Below are 16,873 nucleotides of genomic sequence, written 5' to 3' on the forward strand. Positions count from 1 at the left end.
CGACTCCCCAAAAGTTTTTGGAACATGGTCGGAAATTTTAAAAAGTCTTTCATCCCTGAAAAGATAAGAGAGTAGTGGAGTAGGAGACGGCATTGTTTTACCAAGGTCAACCACTTTTACCCCAGCCAGCAGATTGACATGTGAAGAAAGGTTTATTGGGGGCTTCAATACTTTCGCTCCGCGGAAGAAAAAAATTTTCAACAAAATATCATTTACTGCATAAAAATTTTTTCCGCGCGGAAATTTATGAAAAAAGAGCGGAAGATATGGAAAAATCTGAAAAAAGCGGAAATCAGCGGATCCGCGGAAGAATCACATCCCTGTATATAATATTTCTCAACATATTTTGTATTTCTGAATCAAGAACATCCAGTTCCGTTGCAGCAGTTTTCGTCAATTTAGATTTTCTTAATTTCAAATCATCTATCCTTTCTTTTATTCCTTTTCTAGAAATTTCAGCTTTTTTAATTATCTTTGTTTTTTTTTTTTTTTTAGCTTCTAATGCATGTCTCCATCTTCTTCTAGATCCTTTTACAGTATCTAGCATTTTTTCATTAATGTCTACATATTTTATTCCGTTTATAAATGAAACATAATCCTACACACGCCTTTGTGAAATAATAGAGTCTTCATTGAGGTATTCAAACAATAAGCTTTTATTGATTGAAAACCCCCCTTCGACTGTTGCGTTACCATGAGAGAGGATAAAAACAATTTTTATAACTTCCCACAAATTTTCAAATTTTTTTTCTCCGTGCAAATACATCGAAAAAAATTATCTAATCTCTTTTGCTGTGGATTAAACTCTAAGAAACTCTTTTTCTCTTCTTTTTTTTTTCGGCAGCATCACAAAACAGTAAAAATTCCTTTTTTGATTTTTCTGCTGTTGTTTCAGCTACTATTGTCTGTAAACCAGTTATTCACACAAAAAGCAATAAACCTAGCAACCCTATCAAAAATTCCTTATCATTGAATAAACAGGAGGAAAATAGCTTACAGGACAGGTTCTACCAGGGAAAGAGGAATGTTATTATGAGGAAATTACATATTTTGAATTACTGAGTTTTTCCCTGAAACTTTATTTTTGCCTGTCAGCCTTTGAATGAACTATAGCTTTTTTTTTTATTTTCCTAACTTTATGAATATGTAAGAAAAATCCTGACTTTATGAATATGTAAGAAAAATCCTGACTTTTTAGCTTAATTTTAGAATATCCTGACTTTTGCAGGTTTTCCTGACCGTGTAGGAACCCTGAAAAACGAATATTTTAAAGGGTTTCTCCCCTATTATTGCACTTAAAATCATACTTGTTCATGTTTTAGAGCTTTAAACCTTTCTAGCCCCTCTATATAAAATTTAACAGTTAAATGACTCAATTTCCTTCTGTGGAGAGTTCCTTAAACTCTTGAGAAGAAGTTTAAAAGATTCACTGCGTTAGGGCTTCTTAATCCTCCCCACCTCACCCACTTTGGGACAAAACTAAGTTTAAATATTTTTATTGTTACGGAATACCTGAGGGAGGAAAAAGGGGTTGGAAACTGGTTCATCCAGAAAATAAGTTGAAAAATTGCAAAAGAGAAACACAAAAATGATTAGTAATTATAATTGTTTAATAATTCAAGTACACTTCAAAATCTCCTGCTTTTTAACTTTTGATCACACTAGTCTCTAAGAAGAAATTTAAAGGTTAGTGGGTGATCCCATAATTCATTTAAAAATTCTATAATATGATTGTATTGCTGATTGAAATCAATAATTTTTAAAATCACGTGAAAGAGACGAATCACTAATTGTGTAAATAAAAAAGTTCATCCTACAAGATTCGTTACTGCATTTTCAAAAATAAATAAATAAGTGTATGACCCCCGAATTCAAGACCATAAAAATTGGATAATATAAAATTGCTCATTAGGTTTCTTTTTTATGAAATGACTGAATTTCAGAAAGAAAATGAATCCTATGGGTAAAACTATATCCCTTAACCAAGTATATAATTAGTTGCCGGTTCCTAAATTAGAACTATCGAACTTTGGGATTTCAACTAGAATTATTAATTAAACAAAAAGATGTTGGATCAAAAGTTTGAATTTTTTGTTTCTTCAAATTTATTCTTCAAAAATCAACAATTGTATTCTTAGATAATGAGATGTTCTGCATACACAAAAATCAGGAATATCAAGACAAAAAACTGAAAATCAGAACAAATAAGGAAAAATAATTTTTCATGAGGAAAATGAGGACAACTATGAAACCTGCTGAATGTTTTTTAATTAGAAATTAAGAACAAGCAAAAATCAGAAATATCCAGACGAAATATTTTTCATCGGGAAAATCTATATTGCTACGAACCCCGACGAATGTCTGAATTAGATTTCTACTTAAGAACACACAAAATAAAAATACTTAATTTGTATTAAAAGTAAATTTATCAGTATATATTTATTAATAAATGTTGCATATATATATACCTCGTTCATCTTCCTTGTTATTATCACATAAACCATCTCTATAACCGCTTAAAGACTCTAAAAAATAAATTTTATTTCAGAGATCATTAAAACTAAAGATTTTCAGATAGAAAAATAGATATCACATAGGAATTACATTTCTTCAAGAGAAAACTGACAAGTTATATGAGTAATAAATACTACTGCATTTAAGTTAATATATAATAAAAGGAAACTAAGACACATTTTTATTCAAAAATATTTTAAAAAAACTACATAATGAAGAAAATATTTGAAATGAAAATACCTAATGAAAAAATTCCTACAATGAATTTGAAATGCTAAGTAAATTAAAAATGTAATAACACAGTCAGATACAAGTAAAATGCTTAAGTAAATTTCTTTTACATCTAATATTTTCTATGACCTCAATTATTTCTTTTCATTGCTAAACAAATGTTCAGAAAATACATATTACAATATATCATCCATGCTTCACTTTTTTTTTTTTGCAATGATGAACAACATAGCATTTAGATTTGAAAATAAATAAATTCATAGAGTTGGAACTACTTCAAGAGTTTTGAGAACAAAATACTAACAAACATTTATGCTCCTAGCCCAGATGTTCACAATTAATTAAATAATGCGTCCACATTTAAACATTGCAGCTTTAAGTGCAATACCTAAGTAAAAATGAGCATTATTGAAAGGGTGAAAAGGTGAGGCATTTATAAAGAGCAAAACAATGCAAATCATGATTTACAGCTGTGGAACCACAAATGCAGGATGAAGTTCAAATTTCAATGAATAGATTTTGCAAGAATTAAAACAGTTTCTTCTCCTGGATCATATTGTTGCTATTCAAAACAATGATAGTGATAACAAGTAAAGAAATTTAGTTCTTGCCTTCATATAATGAATGGAAATGCTCATTTTGTGACTGATAAGAGTTTTTAAAAACCGTGTAGTGTATGTACAGAAAACTCCTTATAAGAACAACTAATTCACACATTTTGAACATTGTTTTGTATATTCTTTTTTCAATGTTGTATGAACTCCGGAGTTAAAAGTCTGCTTGTACCTGTTTTATTTTAGACTACTGCCTTTCCAACACCAAGAAGCAACAAAAAAAATTGACAGATTTTTTCATACAGAAATAATATATATAGATATATAAAAGAAGAAAATGTGAAAAACTTACTAATAATAGATAATAATAGGCAGTAAAATGTATCATTTATATTAAAAAGATCAATGATTTAAGACTTGCAAATTATTTGTGAACTCGCTTATCTACAGTTTGTGGGACACTCAATGCCGCGGATAATCGCTAGTTTACTGTGTAATTCAACCAGATAAATTGCTTCTATGTTAATTTGTGACAAACAAAAGGAAAAACAATTAGAGTCATAGTGAATGCAAGTGTGAACTCACACTTATCAGATTCATATTCTGTTGCAAGACAAGAAAAAACCCTAATCCCTATGGAGAGAGCCTGTTTTCAACTAAGTGCACTTTAAATTAATGCCAAGCTCCCAGTGTAAACGTAGATCAATATCGCCAACTCTTGAATCAACATTGCACAGCCTCCTTTTTTATTGCTTACATATTTCTTTTTAATAATCGCAACAGTTATTAACAATAATAATCAATTAACAAGTAATAAGAATTAATAAAAATGGCATCTATAAATTGTAACAAATATACGCCTTTCTGTTCACATCACCTGGATTACCTGAAATTTCAATGCTCCTAAAATTAATTACTTATGGATATTTTTCTAATGTCTTTATCAAAATTATCTCAATAAGTATAATTTATAAAAATGTGGTCATAAAAATTTATTGAAAGGAGTTAAATAGTCGATAATTTATTCAAAACTGAAGATTGGAAAAAAATTTTACTGTAATGAATTTTTTTTTTTTTTTTAAATTGTCAAATATTTTAAATGAATGCATGAAACAATACTAACTTTCATGCTTAAAAAAAATGAAAGCTGGAGAGAAAAGTTGACAATTAAACTTAATATGCTTCTATACAATAGCATAACATAAATATTATTTGCCCACAAATATATGTATACAAGAAAATTTTAGAAATAAGTATGTTGATTTCATTAACAGCTTTTGCAAATAAACACCAAAAACAATTTGGAAAAAATTGTAAATTATATTCAGATTCAAATTGATTTCATTAAGACAAACAATAATACCCAGAAGTAGCCCTAAAATTTTTCATACATATCTTGCCGAAAAGTTAAAAATAAATAATTATTACAAAAGGTTAAAAAAAAAAGTTTAAAATAAGGCTGTAAACTAAGTTCAAAAGTTAGCTTTTGAAGAGAAAAACATGCCCACAAATTATGCTGCTTAACCTCTACTTTAAGTATGTGTAGAGGCTTGGGAAAAAAGTTATTTTTAGATTATTCAACAAATTGGATCCTTTCCATCGCATGCAACATAAAAATAGATCTCAACCACGAGGTAGGGAAACAGTAATAGAGGGAAAAAAACAAATCAGCTATACAAAAAAAATATGGTGCTTGCTGCCAAACACTCTGAAAGATTATAAGATATCTTAATAAAATATTTTTGAAAGCAAGTAAAATATTAAGTTGCTCTGAAAAAGGTGACTACATCATGTGAAAGTCATAAATTATAACATTGAAAATTCAAATCGTATGGAAAAATTAAAGAAAGCAGGAGGATTCTTTATTTTTTTAATTTAAAGATAATTAACTGTAATATTTAATTAAAAAATTTTTAGGCACGTTATTAAATATAAAATTTTACAAATACAGTATATTTACATACCTTATTAGTATATGGATTAAAACTTGGACAGTCTTATTATAAATAAATTCTCAGTAAAAAAATTTTCCTCAGAAACAAATCTATCACAAGAGCTAACATTTTTTAAAATTAAAATTATTGTTGCAGTTTCTATAAGAAAAAATTGTTTATATTCTTATCTCAAACAAATAATTAAAACTTAGAGCACAATTTAAAATGAATTAAAAGAACTGTCAATAATGCATTTTTTATAAATCTTTTTCTTTCAGGGAATGCTAGAGGGGCGAGACATAATTTAAAAGACACAGCAGTATCGTTGCTGTTCAGATTAAAATTTCTCCACATATTCTGGTAGTGGTGTTAACACGTCAAATATTTCCTTTACTGGGACGAAGCATTTCCTGACCATTGCATGACTTAACTGAGAGTCTACTGTAATGACACATAGATTAAATTATATTGTAATACAATGAAGACTGAAACATTTACATGATATGCCAAAAGTTTCATTTTTTCCAGGTGATAAAGCGGCCTTCGAAATATATTATTAATTTTAATTAAGATTAAAATATTTCTAAATAATTTAAAATATTACTTTGATTCAAGTACTGAACAGTAAAATAAGTTTGTGCTACATGGTGAAAGAAGAGATTTGACTACCAATCAGAATAAAGATCAATTAAAAAAAATACCAATTAAACCAATTAAAAAAAATACCAAAAAATAAAAACCATAAAAAAAAATCAGAGGAAATGAAACAAACATTTAATTTTCAAACAACTTTTTGTATTTATCACTATTTCACTATCAGAAGTAAAATGTATAATTGATTGGTTTCCTGGCAAAAACCAATTAGTATTTTAACACAACAGTAAAATGCATAAAATTATTTAATTAATTAGTAATAAAACAAAACAAATAGTAATAGTAGTAAAGTAATAAATAAAATTTCTCAAAACAAACACATAATTTTGACAATGTAAGTAATAAATACAATTGTAAAAATATAATTAAATAAAAAACGCAAAGTAAGAGAAAGTAATTTAAAATAAATCACTAAAGAGAAAGTAATTTAAAATAAATCACTTTGAAGCAACACATATAAAAAATAATATATGAAGCAAAACAATGGAAGCATTTGAAAAAAAAAACAGTTTAGAAAAAATATTGATTTATTNAAAAAAAAAAAAAAAAAAAAGAAGACAGAAAACAGTTTAGAAAAAATATTGATTTATTTTGGCTTTTGATGTCATTTATTTAATTTAAAATTAATATATAAATGAATAAATAAAACATTTTTATGTATGGTAAACATGCTAAATGCATTTTTAATCTTCTATAAAACCAAAAGAGATACAAAGAGATAGATTAATTTGAAAAATGTAAAACAAAGTATCCTCTTGCAACAACTGATTTCAGGCAAAGAGAGTCATGTCGGCTAAGGATTCACAATATGGCCAACATTGCCCACTAGTACAAATCGCTTGTTTCCAAACTGCATAAAATATTACATAGGTTGGTTAAAATTATATTCTCGCAACAACTGATTTTAGGTCAAGAATTGTACCAATATGGTTAACACTGCCCACTAATACCCATTATTTGGTTCCAAGCTGGATAAAATATTCCATAGGTTGGATTCAAGCCACCACTAAGGATCTAACATTAAATTTTATTTATCCAAAAAAAAAAAATATATATTATTCTGGATAAAAATTAAATGTAAATTGTTAGTTTAATAATCAGTCAAAAAAATTCCTTTAAAATATTTGCAACTGCAGTTAAAAAAATATATATAAATGAATTTTTCGACACACAAAATTTTTCATAGAAATCTCTTAAAAAACTGTATAGTAAATAATAAGAAATTGAAAAAATCTAAAATATATATGATCAATATTTGATTATAGTATTTATGCATGAAAATATAACATACTAAAATACAATATATTAATATTAATTGCATTTACAAAACCAAAGTAAGATATATATTAGACAACTTAAAATGGTCAAATACGGTACAAAAAGCAGACAATGTATTAAACATGAACAATATTTTAAACACTAAAACAAAATAGCAAGTAAAGCTTTTGTACCATTGATCAGAATTGATATTTTATTTAGCAAACCCATTTGAAAAAACTATTAGTTTATTCATCAGATATACTATATTTTTGATACTATCGAATTTTGTTTTATTTAATTCTATTAATTCATGATAGTGAAACTCCCGAAGGAAATGTGGGCAAAAAGATTTATGCAGAGCATTACATTTCCATTATAGAAAGAAAAAATTCAAATGTTGTTCATACAGCCAAATTCTACCTTCAAAGTTAACAGATATATGTGTGTATATATATATCTTTTTCAGGTACATAATATCTCAAAAATTATTATGCATGCATAAAAATAATGGAGAAAAAGAGTAAATTATATAAAAAATTATTACTTATTTCCCAAAACCCTTTTACTGAATAACATTTGAAAAAAATAATAATAAATTAGAAAACTTTTAAAATTATTACTTTGTTTACAAGGTAATTTATTTACAAATCTAGTTTAATGTCAGGTAATGCATGTTTTTGTACAGGTATATCTTTTATTCACTCATATTTTTAAAAAAATTCCATTTTCCAATTAACAGGGATGGACATGAAGATAATTCAAACGAACGGTATCACTGTTCGGACATAATGAAAAAATAAAACTAAAGGAATTTCTATAGCTAATGCTATTAGGGAGAATTTTAATCTTCTTTTTAATGGGGCATCAGGGATCTGATTAAGTTTCAGTTAGTTATTTACACAATCATATTTCAAAAAAAGGTAGCCTTTTCATACATGTACCAACAAAATAATTCATTGAAAAAACAATGAATTAAAAAACAAAAGTGGATAACTTGCACATAAATGTGAATTTTAGAATGTTTATTTATTTATATATGCAATCACATTGGTTGAAAACTATAACTATTTATATTTGCTTAAGAAAAATTTGGGTTATCTGCAACAGAGAATTTTAAAATATCCATAATAATAAAATTTGGCATAAAATATTTTATGAATTAATTTTAAATGCTTAAATTGCAGAAAACATTTTTTAATTACAGCAGAGCCCTGATTAACCGCGGCATGGGGTGACAAGAGCATCACAGATAATAAAAATTGCTGAAACTCAAAAAGGTTGTAACACACAAAATAATTTAAAAATACATTCAGAGATATGTATATGTTTTAAACTTACAACAGTTATCTTTATTCTGTGTCTAAATGACTGAAACAACGAATGGTTAAGGAAAAAATAGCACATAAATACATCATAAAAGTGTTCAGTTACACTTTTTTTTTTAAAAAATCCATCATTCGTTTTTGTTTCAAGATTTCTTCGCGGAACTTGGGAATAATTGAGACTCTACTTTATTATCATTTTATTTTTTAAACAGTGGGCTCAGAACACTCGTTCCTTGCCTCGGGAGATGCTGGAAGCTTTTTAAAGTTGTCCGGTGGGTACCTGTGAACCTAAGTCACAGAGGCAAGCAGCATTACCCACACCACACATATCATTCATAGGGTGAGAGACATTCACACAACAGAAGAAAAAAATCCATGCCCTGAGCAGGATTCAAACCTGCAACCATTAGCTTCGCAGTCAGGCATGCTGAAAGCTCTACTGTATTATTAAAAATGCAAAAATACTTGCCATGGCTTAGTATAAAATTGGCCAGATACAAGTCAAGTTCTCGGACGGAGACATTGATGTGGTATGGATTTACACAAAGATTTGGATGGAGGCACTCTGGTGACTTTTCTAGACGCTCTCCATCAGTACTCTCTAAAGGAATTGCTTTAAATAGGATTACCATGACAAGATCTAACCGCCACACCTTTAAAACACAAAATAGAAACATAAGTAATATAATTTATTTTATTTTGTTAATTTTACACTTAATTACAGCTTTAAAAGTTCATACACAGCTAGCAATGGCAAACAAAAGTGTAAGGACATGCGAGTTGAATTCCTTAAATAAGATGTCCTTGAAAGGAAGAGTGTAATATACTAAAATATGGCAACAACAAAAAATTAAAAATTTACTATTTGTATTTACTAATCTATATTTTTATTATAATATGGTGGTTTATATTTTTTTAATTCAAGTAGAAATTATTCTTTGGTGAAATTCTTTGGTTTATTCTTTGGTGAAATTCTTTGGTATTCTTTGGTTTTTTTTTTTTTTAAATTTAAAGAATATTTCAATTTCAATGGCTCTAAAACTTATTGAGTATGAGGAAATTAGTTTAAAAATCATACTTTCACAGCAGCCAACATGGGTAGGAAAAAATCCAATAAATGTTACCAAATAATATAAATTTCATGATAATTGTTGCATAATGTACTAAATATTTTACACACTGAGAATTTTAGAGATTTTTATAGGCGTCAAAAAAGAAAAACTGCAATACTTTCCAGTCATGATTGGCATTAAATATGTTTGAAATGCTGTGTATTATGTTTACTCATAATTTTGAGTAGCAATAGGCATTTAATTCAGAAAAAAATAATTAAGATGTTCTAATTAACTTTTTTTTTAATGGCGGGTAATTTTTTTTAATGGGATGTATTGTCCCATTGGCCTCTTAATGCCAGAACTGCTATTCTCTTCTCATTACCCAGTGGGCACCTGTGGCGAAGCCACAGCGGTGGAGCAGCGTCATCCACGTCACACAACCACAAACCAGTCTAATTAACTTAAAAATGGAATTCTGAATAAAAACTGAACATTCTAGTACAAAAAGAAAGTTTTAAACTGACTTCTATAAATGAGGTTTGCTTCATTATGTATTAGCAATACTTATTTCAATATTCAAGCAAGCAAGCAAAAATCAGCACAAAAATTCTACTTCAATAGGGATTATTTTAGGAAACTTCATCAATTTTAGGGATTTTTCTAAAATGTACAAAACCAGGAGAACCAGTAGACCAGGAGATACTGGCAAAATCCAATAGTCTACTGGAAAATCAGTAAAGTTGGGAGCTATTTACTTTATTTTTGATAAAACAGTTTTCTTCAATCAAATGTTACTTGAGAAAGTATTAGTTTTAAAAGTTTCAGTATCTTTGTTCATCAATTGCATGCCTGAGACTGTTATCTCTGTCAACCTCACCTGCACACCATTGAGCTGGGTATTTGTTAAATGTGGTGCAGAGGTCAGGTGATAACTACAACTATCTGCTCTCCAGTTTAAATTATGGTAGGTAGTGTAATACACACATAATGCACAAGTGCTATTGCTGTTTCTTGAATTACAAATTAATCTATATCGCAGCAAATAAGTCGACCCACCATTTTTTATTATGATATAGAAAATGTCTGGTAAGTTGAGTGTATAAGACGATCACAGAAAAAACAAACTATGAAAATTATAAAAATTAATTGACTTGCAATGAATCACTGATTGAAGGAGAAAAAACTCTTACAAAAACAGGAAATATTCGTACTGCTTCGGTAGACATCATTTGGCAAACGATACTAGACGTGTGGCGAAATTTAAGTTCAAATGTTATCGTAAAATATCTTAAAAGGTGTAACATTTTGAATTATTTGGAATGAAGACTACTTTATTGTGGGACAGCAGATCAAGATGAAGTTGAATCCATCACGGAGTGATATATTCATGGGACGGCACTATTAATGTTATTGAATCCGACGCACATGATGCTTTCGAATTTTAGATTTATACCTTTAAATGTTTTCAAGGTGCTATATTTTTTTAAAAATACTTTTGAATACATTATCTTAATTTTTCTTTTTCTTAACTTGTTTTCTAAACGTAATTGGAAGCATTCATTAAAAAAAAATTCTTATTTCGTTGTTTATTATGCACTGTTATTTCCTCAAAGTTAGCCCTTGGAATAAAAATTTTCACGGTGCTTCCTCACAGAAAAGGGCACTCATTTACTACTGTTAAAATTTATGAAAATGTGTAACACCATGTAATATCTGAATTTGATCCTCAATTTTTAAATTACCCTCTTTTACAATTTTACTAGTATATCTTACAATGTAATTCAAACTCATTATCAAAATAACAACAACAAAAAAAAAGCCTTTGGAAAAATAATTAAAGGAGAGCTGAAAGATAATCTGTGTATAAATTTTCTTTACAAAAAAAAACTTAACTTTAAAAAAAAAAAAAGCATTAATTGATAGACAAGTTTTTTTTAATGTTTTAAACTGAAAATTATGAGAAAAATACATTTACAGGTGCATTTTTAAATAAAAGGTATTTTTTTAAAAAAATAATGGTAAATTTTAAAATCACTAGAAATCTCATATTTCTTTACGACATCTTAATCTGAAACAAATAACCTAAAAATACTAAGAAGTTCCATTGTAATTCAGAGCTTAGTTATTGATAAGAAATAATAAAACAGCACAAATTATAAATATTATTAAAACCCTTTTTTAATCACAAAATATTAATTGTTTTGAGTATTACCTTATCTGCTTGTCTTAAGCAGTCTATCCTTCTCATTTTACCCTTTTGATCAGGATTACTTAGAACACAACTGACACGCTTCTTCCCCGTTATTCCTAAAACAAAATCTTCCCTACACTCCTGCGTAATGTCTTTCCTTAATTTACCTAGCAACCGAGATGCCCATTTCTGTTTCACTTCCGTTCTTTCATTCTAAAAAGATACAACAAAACATTTTAAAGTAGTCATAATTATCAAAATACAATAATTAATTACTTATAATTAAGTAAAATTATTAAATAATTGTCATTAACTATCACTAATTAAGCATTATTAATTATCATTAATTAATTAATTACATTTAATTATAAATAATAAATCACATTTCTTTTTTAAAAACATTTTACTCTAAAATGTTTTTAAAAAATTTCAAAGTCCCATGATAGTTATTTGAGAACTTTTTGATTTAAATGGTTGTCCTTCGTACACAGTAGACTGTTATTTGAGCTCCAAGAATATAGTAATTAGAGAACTAAGCTGAAATTATGGCGAGTCAGGGTTCGATCTCAGGTGGCACTAGAAAAATCGACAGCTTCAGATAGTAGTAGCATAACTGTGAAATAAAGGCAGTGTGTGCCTTAGTGAGAAAATTATAGTGCACGACCATAGAAGTGTACAGTGTGCAAAAAAACGGAACAACCTAAATAGCTTTTGATCTGATGATTGGATCTTCACGAAAATTCAAATATCTGACTCATTGAAATTCAATGTTTCAGGAACTATTCACTCGATATTGCACAAATAATGTATTTTGCCATGTTAAATTATATTCCTTAAAATGATGCAAAAATTTATATTCCTTACGCTTCAAAATTTGTTCGACCATTATTAAATAAAATAATAAAAAAATTATAAACATTCGCTACAAATTATTTTTAGCTTGAAATTATCTTTGGATAAACAAATTTCATAATTGCTTGCAAAAATTTTTTAATTCGCTTAAAGGGTTCTCGGGATATAGCGCAATATGCAAAAAGTAAAATTAACATTAAGGGATTAAACTTTTGGATCACTCGCCTGACCAAACTAAGGGGACCATATTTTCCAGATTGCGGCTGTATTATGGGGACCAGAAATCCGAATTCGCTGGGGGAAAAAAAAAATTACCGAGAGAAAGTGTGTTTTTATTTCTGATTTCGTAACTTAAAATATTGTCAACACTAATTAATAAGCATGTCTGAGTCACCCTCTTGAACCATTGAAAATGAGTAGAACGTTAAGAACCAATCATTAGATCAAAAGTTATTCAGAGTGGTCCGTTTTTTTTCTTTTTTTGCTAATTGTACATTATGGCCACAAGTACTGACCAAGCAATGCTGACTGGATTGTCATATTCATGTCGGTCGTCGGTTTAAAAATAGTGGAGCCTTAACCTTCACGACCTTAGGCTGACAACTGGCTTTAGTGGGAGTGCTTTACTTTGCATATTCAATTTTAACATGGGTTTTTATGAAGAGGAAGTACTTTATGTGCTAAGAATTTAATCACAAATTTAAATTAAAAATTTGGAATGACTTCATTACAAATTTCCATTTTACAGTACAGATTAACACTTGAAAAATAATTTACAACAAAATCTATTAAAATATTCACTTCTGTATTTAAACCGAAACCCAACTAAGAAAATTTTCAAAACCAAACTTCATTTTTTTCTTATATTTTTATGCGATTTGATACATAAAACACTGTACTAAAAGTATATGTTGAAACTCCTACGAGTTTTAGTTAGAGTTTTTTATAATACAGAACAGACACTACTTGTTTGAAAAAGTAGCGCACTACACTACAAACTACAGAAAAAAGCATTGACTACAGTAGTTTTATTGCTTGTAGTGGGCTACTTCCGACCACTGATATTACCTAACTAAAAGCTTCATTCGCATAAAAAATATACAAACAGCAAATAACAGTCTGCATGTTTTAAACGCTTAAAAAATAGATGCCTTTTTCAAGAACACGGGAATGTAAAAAAAAAAAAAGTCATTTGAAATTTAAAAAAAAAAACTTAAAGTTGCCAACAAAAAGAGGAAAAACAAAGATTAAAAACAAAACCAGAATAACCACAGTAACTGAGGGAGAAAAAAGGTGGAAAACAGAACGAGAAAAAACACAGTGGCCGAAAGGGTACAAATCAGGGTAAAATGCATTTCCACGCGCCATGAAGAGGTGGAAAGGTGCTAATGTGGTTGACAAGGGAATCAGCATTCATATGAATAAAACAATATTCCAGGGCATCAAGATGCGACTGGGATGGAAATAGTTTCGGCATTGTCGCAATTGAATTTATGCCCAAGATTCTAACAATGTGCAGCAATTAATGTTTTCTTGATAATAGACATATTACATTAGCAGACATTACTGAATTTATATTAAGAGAAATAATGAAGCAATACCTGAAGCTCCTCTTTACATCTCCTTTCCTCCTCTAAACTCATCCTCTTCTCATGTTTCTTAAAGTATTTGCGTTTTGCAGCTTGTAAATTGAACCATGTGTAAGAGAAGGCTTTAACATGAGGCAGGAGTGCCTCAATGAATGGATGGAATTCATCCTGAAAAGATAAATTATTAACCCATTAATTAATCAAGTTTTTAAGTATAAATAAACAATCTGCTAAACAGGGTTCATAGTCAAATTGTTTAGCAAAATATAAGCACCTTTCAAGCATTTTTTTATATTAAAAAATATCTAATTAAGGTATGCAGGTTTTTTTTCTTGTTGTTTAAACTTTTTCACACATACATAACCCTACACTAATGGATGAGACATTAAGTTTTTAACACTTTGTTTCTTAAATTTCTCAAAAAACGCTTATTATTTTATAACAATAAAGGTGTTTAGGCCATGCGATTTCTCATACCCATCAATAAAGTTTTCAGAGGTTTGATGGACTGGAAATAAATGACGAGCAAAAAAAAAAGTGTTTTTGAATAGCCGATGTCAGAAAGTATAGCTATAAACTTGTAACTTGATTCGGTTACTTTGGCTGCCATATGCAACGATTGCATAAAATTTAATAAGGCTAGCTTGAATATTATTAATGGAAATTCGGACAATTTTATTAAAATAAAAATAATTTTTTTTTGCTGAAACTTAAAAATATTCAATGAAATTATTTAAAAAAAATGGAGCAATTTTTAACACCAGGTTGCCTAAAGAAAGTCGAAAGGAAAAGAAGAAGAAAAATGTACAAATAATATTGCCTAAATTAATATTTTCTTTCCAAGTGAAGTAAATTTTTTTATTGTTAATATTTACTAATAACTTGTTATACAACTGTAAATAATATTAAAAAAATATTAAAAATTAATTTTAAGCAAATTTCTTTACATAATAGTTATTCTTTCACAATGCAGTCATTTTGACTGCTTTTGGGCAATATAGGTATATACAGTACAGAACCCGTTATCCGGAAATCAGAAAACCGGAAAACCAAAAAACCGGAACGAAATTCGATAAATTTTCCCGCCATTTTTTAAAATTTTTTTTCTTCTCCTCATAAGATTTTAGGATTTTTCTTTCTTTTTTGAAAGATGTTTACCTTACCATCATTTTGGAAATAATCATTAGTGTATTACTTCATCGTTTTTTCTTCTTTTTAAGATTATATCCAAATTTTTTTTTTTTTCAGTTTGGTTTAACAATTAGAAAAACTGCTTTTTGTAGCGATGCAGAAAACCGGAAAAATCAGTTATCCGGAATAGCGATGGTCCCGATCATTCCGGATAATCGGTTCCCTACTGTACTAAGTTTCAGTCTTTCTAGTGTTAATAAATAAAATTATTATTTTAAAATTTAAAAAAAAAAAGTTTGTTAAAAAATTGAACAAGATATGAGCATTTAAATTAGTACTTTCATATTCCGCATTCGAAAAAAGTATTAAAAAAATTTTCCTATAATTTTGCAGAGAATCGTATTTGGTAATCAATGAAAAAGTTCGATTTTAATACCTTCAAAATTTGAAATGATTCAAGCAAAGAAAATTAAGCACTTTTTACAAATACCCAAAGAAACGGAAATAAAACGGAAATTTAAAAAAAAAAGCACCTTTAAAGCAGTTTTTAAAAACGCTATGCACCTTGAGACATAAATGAACAGTTCTTGTTAATCTGCTTAGGAAATTGTTATGAAATAATCTATTTTTTTCAACACAACAAAAATAATTACGAAATAGTTACAAAATTGCATTAATTTAAATGAAGGAAAAATAATCTGAAAACAAAAGTAAGACAAGTTTTGAAACTTTTTAACCCTTTGGCGCAGGTGAGGACACCATTGTCTCTTTTATAAATTTTTTCAGATGCTGCAAATCACAAGTTAAAAAATTTTCTAATAGTTATTAAAAATATCGGTTTGATGATCGGAATTTTAGTTGAATTACAATATAAAATCCCTGTAAAGTAGTAGGAAATTTTTTTCCCCCTCCCTTCATATTCAAAAATTTATGGCGTCCTCCCGAACCCTTTTTGTTATTTCTGTGTGGATCACGTCATCATGGATGGTCATCACTGCAGAGCGCTCCGTGGGAGTTCCTTGGTCCAGCGTTATTGGGAGGCTCGAGGCCGAATGAGACAATGACTTTTTCGTTGTTTTCTTTTTTTTTTTGCTCATGTCTTTTTTTCCCTTTGTGTCAAGTTCTCTGCCATTGGAAATAAAATATTCAAAAATTTATTAATAATTGATTTTATTATAAATTAAAGAAATTTTAATGATGAATAACTGTTTGATCAAAATAAGTGCAAATTTGAAAAATTATTTTTATGGTAGTGAGTCGCGTTTAAAAAATTTTACCTTTCACGCAGAAAAAAAACAACGATGTTTCACTCTGTATTTAACCTTAAATATTTACACTGCTAAATATAATATTTTTCATTTATTTTATCCTAAATTAATACGAAATAATGAAAAGAGTATTAAAACTATATTTAATAAAAATTCTGCGTGAAAGGGTAAAAAAAATATAAACATTATTGACATGATATTCCAGCATGTACAAAATCAGAGGAGATTTTTGTCTGTGGCAGAATGACCGCCAAGTTTTGACAACTTCAGGGGCAGTGGCCCGCGAGAAATTAAAATAAACACAGAAAGGGACCA

General features: G+C 28.4%; 1 protein-coding gene across 26 annotated transcripts in view; it reads right to left on the bottom strand.

The window, feature by feature from the left end:
* LOC107451236 (nuclear factor 1 X-type) overlaps nucleotides 1–16,873 on the bottom strand; it is a 90,097-nt gene that overhangs the window by 24,214 nt on the left and 49,010 nt on the right. For all 26 annotated transcript variants that reach the window (XM_071186196.1, XM_071186193.1, XM_071186187.1 and 23 more), the window contains 4 exons: nucleotides 14,172–14,327; nucleotides 11,740–11,931; nucleotides 8,942–9,125; nucleotides 2,469–2,525 (listed from right to left, as the gene is read on the bottom strand). In XM_071186196.1, coding sequence (XP_071042297.1) covers nucleotides 2,469–2,525; nucleotides 8,942–9,125; nucleotides 11,740–11,931; nucleotides 14,172–14,327 — 589 coding nt within the window. The remainder of the gene's footprint in view (nucleotides 1–2,468; nucleotides 2,526–8,941; nucleotides 9,126–11,739; nucleotides 11,932–14,171; nucleotides 14,328–16,873) is intronic.

Source organism: Parasteatoda tepidariorum, chromosome 10 (assembly GCF_043381705.1).
Source record: "Parasteatoda tepidariorum isolate YZ-2023 chromosome 10, CAS_Ptep_4.0, whole genome shotgun sequence".
Taxonomy (NCBI): Eukaryota; Metazoa; Arthropoda; class Arachnida; order Araneae; family Theridiidae; genus Parasteatoda; species Parasteatoda tepidariorum.